The sequence below is a fragment of the Talpa europaea genome (genome assembly GCF_964194135.1).
Source record: "Talpa europaea genome assembly, chromosome: 5".
Classification (NCBI taxonomy): Eukaryota; Metazoa; Chordata; class Mammalia; order Eulipotyphla; family Talpidae; genus Talpa; species Talpa europaea.
The window spans coordinates 89,780,881-89,786,880 of NC_140071.1; the positions used below are offsets into that span (position 1 = coordinate 89,780,881).

The window sequence follows — 6,000 nt, forward strand, 5'->3', positions numbered from 1 at the left end:
GTCCTTTTGGAGTTCACTGTATGTGCACGACATTTTTCAATAATAGACCTCAAATTGATTTAGGAAGAAGAAATAGAGGTGATTAAAGCCAACCTGTCTCCCCTCCAGTTGTCCATAGTAAGGCAGTGGTGCCGCAGGATGTCCTTACATGGTATTTGTTTCCTGTTGTCCCCGAGTAAAGTTTTCTGGGATACACTAGGACAAGTGGTACTTGCCATTTCCTGGAAGACAACCACAAGGCCGACTCTGTAATTACTCAGAGGCCCTGTCTGAGTACTGCAGCAGTTATCGGTCATGGTAACCGGAAGAAGAGACTTATTGAGCTCCTGGGTAGATACACTGGGCATGGAGAAAGAAGGGTCATATGTTGATGTCCTACCAGGAAAGCTTTCCGTTTAACATTGCTGCAAGAAACATTCTGCACAAGAGGGCTTATGACCCTTTCAAACTGTTCTGCCATTCAAAATAGCTGAATGGGGGCAAAATCTCTTGGAAGTAAATCAAAATTTCTTGATTATTTAGAGATGCAGTTTATATTGACAACAAATGCTGTTGTACTGTAAACTTTCCTTTTTGTAATGCAAGTGCCTGAACAAAGGTTGAGGCTGAAGCTTCCATATCAAAGGATCACCCCCCTCTGAGATAGCTAATCCAAACATGTGGCCAGACCCAGAACTAGCAAAGAGCCAGGCCTCCTCCTGCTATTGAGACTCATTTGTTTTACAAATTCTGGTTGATGTTGGTAACGGGTGAGTTGGGATTGATTTGTCTCTTTCCATTTTCCTTCTTTTGTCTTTCTTCCTGTGCTTTGAATTCCTAGCCTTAGAATTTGAAATGCACCAGTAAAAAGTAAGCCCAAGAAATCCTAAAAATTCCACCCTCTGCCCCCAATAAAAGGACTTCAAACCCCTTCTCTCTCTACCTGTGACTTCATTGTTGAAACAGGGCAAGCTAGGGTTATTAGGCAGTTTTAGGGACAGTGCAGGAGGTGACCTCTGAAGAATTTAGGAAGGCTTCAGAGATAAGGACAATCAAGGGAATGTAACCAATTCCACTGGGAAAAACAAACATTCTAGGACTAGGACAATATTGTTAAGGATGATCCTGGTTTTCTTCAGGTGATAAAATAAAGTGATAAGCATAACAAATGGGGGAAAAAAAACTGTTAAATAAGGAATGTGAACTTCCCCCACTTAATACCCTCTGGGAGCTAGCCAATCAGGAAGAGAGACTGAAATATTAACATAATGAGAGAGAGAAAGTATATATTCCAAAAGTAATATCCAATACCGGCTCATCTCGGCCCCTCCCAGGTACCTTATACCTGGGAGTCTTTCTTCTTTGTCTCTTTTCTTCCTAAATAAAACTCTTCTTTCAAAGACGAAATTTGTCTCTCTCTGCTTACTTACTCCAAAAAGTCTGTGAATTCCTTTCTACAGTTTCGCGAGACAAGAACTCGTGGTAAAGCGGCAGCAGTTGTTACACACGCCGGCATCATTGTGACCCAGGTGTGCTGTGTAATTTCCAGGTCTTATAGTAATATATGTTTTTTTTTTCAAGTTTCTTGATGGTTATTGTTGATCTATCCTTATGATTGCAAGCAAGACCCTAAGGGTTAATCCAGTTGTAATATTGTTGTAGAGCAACCCCGATACAAAACGGGGTGCCTGACTGTGGGTCCTCACCCGCGTGCTTAAAAGGACTTATCAATGCTTTACTGCAGGCACACGTGAAAGGTTAATAAAAGGTTTATTTACAAGGGAAGGGGAAATGAGGAAATGTACAGCTCTGGGAGAAAAGTGGGAGACAAAGTTTTAAATGAGTCCTACCCGATCCGCCGATTAGGAATCCCAAAATGGCGCTCTGAGAGCTGGCCACCAGCCAGGAGCGGTGAAGCCAGGAGGCGAGGGATCGCGAGCCAGAGAGCGAGCCCAAGGCCCACGTGTTTGGTTTTTTATATCCAACCTGGCTGCCCAACTCCACCCTCAGGTCCCAGCCACCCTCTCTTGGTGGTGATGGGATTTGTCTTTCCCAGAGTCTTGATGGCTTTAGTCTGGAGTGGGGGTGGAGTCCACAAAGCCTGTATGGGATTAACTCAGGACATCACTTCCCCCTAACAATATCAGTATCTGAGACAAACACAAACACCTGTCTTAGGCTTAACTAAATTTTATAACTTCTTGTCTTGCCTAACTGGATCTCTGGTTGAAAAAAATCACTGCTCTACCAGCTAACTGCTAGTTTTAAATGACTGCTAGGAAGAATCCACCAACAATTTTATTTCCCTGCAATGCAATGTGTGTATTAGCTGTGATTAACATCAGCACATGTAATTTAATGACAAACAGACCTATTCTGATACCATGTCTAAAATATGTGACTATTTGTAATTACTTCCCTTGAAAACTATAACTCTTTGTTACAATAAATAGTAATCAAATTATTTTCCAAAGTATATCTACTTTTCTTGATTAAAACCCCAATTATTGTTCATGATTTGATTTTATTGTCTCAAGAAATTTCTATAACCTATTAGAGGTGGTTTTCAATCTTTATCCCAGGGACTCATACTTCACAAGAAATTTTCCCTGAGGGATAAACAGATAAAAGTTGATTTATTCTGATTAAAATAGCTTGGCATTCTCTCCCCTCCTTGCATTACCCTCATAATGTAGGCATTGTGGGTAATCGCAGTGGTATCAGTTTGAATCTTAATCATACAAAATAATATCTATCCACAAACGCAAAAGAACTCTCGTAAGTAATAACATTGGAAATACACCTGTGAATGACTTCTGATCACCAGAGCAGTGACTCCATTATGGCTCAAGGAAGTATGAGAAAAAAGATCATTTGGAAAATGCTTTAAAGTTCAAATCAATGTTGTCTCTTGACTTTAAATTGACCTACTTCGGGGCATTCCTGTTGGCACAAGGGGTTGAGCACAGCGCTTGAAGTTGTCCGCAGCTTCTCCAGCACGAGTTCAATCCCTGGCCAGAGAGCTACCCACATGGTTCAGCAGACCTCTCCTGACTCCCCTGCTGCTCCCCTCAGCAGTGTACTCGGTCTATCTGCGCATTCTGTTCCCTGCTCTGTCTCTGGTGGATCCTCTCACCTCCCACACCTCTGGCCTCTACTCCAGTTCTTGTAATCATAAATAAATCTTTAAAAATAAATTAATTAATTGACCTACTTCAAAACTAATGAATTTTTTTTCTGATATGTCTTCATTACATACAAACTGTTTGAAATTATCTTCCTTTGTGATTGTGGTTGAATAAAGTACCATATTTATTGAGTTAATTAGGCTGTATTTGTTTTGGCTTAAGGATCCCAAAGTCTGGTTTCTTATACAAGAAAAGTGTTTTGTTATCTCATATGTAAAAGTCCAGAGATAGACCATCCAAGGATGGAAAGATAGCTCTGCCATCCTAGTTATAAACCTTCCATCTCTGGGTCTAAATAGCTGTTCCAGCACCCTCCATTCATAAATATGTCCCAAGTTGTAAGAAGGAAAAAAGGAGATAAAGTGTGTATTACCCATTTCTTATAAGCATGTGACCTGGAAGTGGTGTACATCACTTGGGTTGCTGTTCTATTGTCAATAACTTTGTCACAAGGCACGTTTAGCTGCAAGTGGTTGTGGGGAAACATCTCCAGCAGTGCCTGCTGATACCCAGGAGTTTAATATTAAGAGAAAAAGATAGAGTGGGTATTGATGGACAATTGTCAGTCTCTCCTCAATCATAACCAGCGCCTTACCCCTTCCATTATTTTCAATGTCATAAGACCAAGCACAATTGGAATGAATGGGAACTTTGGCACTCAAAGATGTTATTTAAACAGCCCAAGGAGCTCCATGACTGCTTCTAATTTGGGAATCTGATATGTATTCTCCCCCACCCAGTCTTCACCTTACTTTAGTATCTTCACAGCATTCACCAATTTCTATTAATAAGCAATTTCACTTCAGTGATAAACAAATCAGTATAGAGGGATAGGGGGACTCTTTTCTTTAAATGTTTTTTTTTTTTTAAGTGCTATCAAACACTGAAGTCTCTTTGAAAGTAGACTTTGTGTTTTTTTTTATCTTCTCACATTGCCAAGTGATATAGCAGCAGCAGTTATAGAATAGCAGTAGAAGTAATTGTTATAGTAGATGAGAGAAATAGACATGGCCTTTTATTGCACACTCACTATAGGTCAGGCCTTTCCTAAGTCATTTGCCTAAACTATTTTATTGGATCATAATAACAATCCATTGCAGTAAAAAAAAAAAAAAAAAATGCCACTTTTTAAATGAAGAAGCTGAATCAATGTGAAGCGTCTTGCTCCAGGCTGAATAGCAAGTCATGGTAAAGTCAGACTTGCAATACATAGCAGTCTAACTGCCTACTTTGGAGAACATGCCTAAGAAATACCCTTTATTAAGGCATTGTGGTAGCTATTTCATATGTATATTATCTCATTTTATCCTCATAATAATCTCTTGGTGTTAGAGGAGGTGGAGTCCACAAAGCCTATATGGAATTAGCTTTAGGACATCCTTTTCCCCCTTAATTCCATACAGGCTTTGTGGACTCCACCCCCCCCCCAACAATGGTACTATTTACAGATGGGAAAACTGAAAATTAAAAAGATCAGATGACTTTCCTCTAGCACATGGCAATTAAGTAATGAAGCCAAAATTTAAAGCCTGGCAGCCTGATTCTTATCCTCCAAACGAACACAGAACTCATGTTCAGTATTGCATTCACTAATAGCATCTGTATATGAGGGGGAAAAGCTTAAGCTAACATGACTTTATCATCTTTTCATAACTTTTCCATCCTTCCTTCTAATTCAGTCAGAGCACACTGGAATATCAAGTTAAAACAGTTTCCCAAGAGTGAGCAGGTGGGTTTATGGAACTACATTTGTTTTGTCTGATGAGTCATCTTCATCTTCTGTCTGGTAAAAATGAAGTTGTTTTGTCTTACTGTGGCCCTGAATGATATTTAAAACTATACCCAGAGATATCTTGAGTTTGTCGTCTTTGCCTGACTACAAAAACAAAACCAGGTATGAGCATGAAGATTGAGTGTATGGAGATGAAAAGGATAAGAAGTTAGTTAGTGAACAGGAGTTTCTTAACTGTATCATTGCAAAATCTGCTCTCATTTCTCCTTTGTCTCACACACACTACTAAACTCATTGGAAATAGTCACCAATAAGCAGCTCTATCCAAGCATTTTTCCCACACCTCAGCAAGGACAACCCTACAAACAACTGTAAATTATAATACAAGTCACTGTCTCTCCCCATTTCTATTTTGCCGTCCTTCTGTCCTTGTTTTGTGGTGTCTTCAAGCCACCATCTTGACTGTCACAAATTTCTCATCTAACGTTCCTACCCTAACTACAGTTTTCTATCCTTGCCTACACTTAACCAATCCACTCACATATTCATCAACTATGCATGGAGTGACGACTATGAACCAGGCACTTGAGAGATACATTAAAAAATAAAACACGTAACAATTCCAGGTGCTCCCTGGTGGTGCAGGGATTAAGGTCTCAGTGCTATCAAGTTATTCCAGCTACTCTGGCATAAGTTCGGTCCCCAGCCAAGGAGCTAACCCATGTGGCACTCTCCACAAGACCTCTCCTGTCTTGCCTGCTGTTCCCCTTGTTAGGGGAAAAAGGATGTCCCAAAGCTTATTCCATATAGGCTTTGTGGACTCCACCCCCAACCTAGGTCAAAGTCAAAGACACTGGGAACTCCAAATCCCATCATCACCAAAGGGAAGGTGGCTGGGACCTGAGGGTGGGGTTAAGCAGCCAGGTGGATACAAAATGCAGACACGTGTGCTTTGGGGATCCCCCATTTTGGCTCTCCGCCAGCTCGCAGCGTCCAGCCAGCTCTGAGAGAGACTTTGGGTTTCCAGGTCATCGGATCGGGTAGGACGCATTAAAGACTTTATTTCCCTATTTTTTCCCTGAGTTGTACATTTTCCTTATT

At 40.6% G+C, this 6,000-nt stretch overlaps 1 protein-coding gene across 1 annotated transcript in view; it reads right to left on the bottom strand.

Annotated features, from left to right (window-relative positions):
- DSPP (dentin sialophosphoprotein) overlaps positions 1-296 on the bottom strand; it is a gene marked incomplete at both ends in the record, with an annotated part of 36,128 nt that extends 35,832 nt beyond the window's left edge. Inside the window, one exon of the mRNA XM_084232966.1 lies at positions 216-296. Coding sequence (XP_084089092.1) covers positions 216-296 — 81 coding nt within the window. The remainder of the gene's footprint in view (positions 1-215) is intronic.
- Positions 297-6,000: the final 5,704 nt, after the last annotated feature.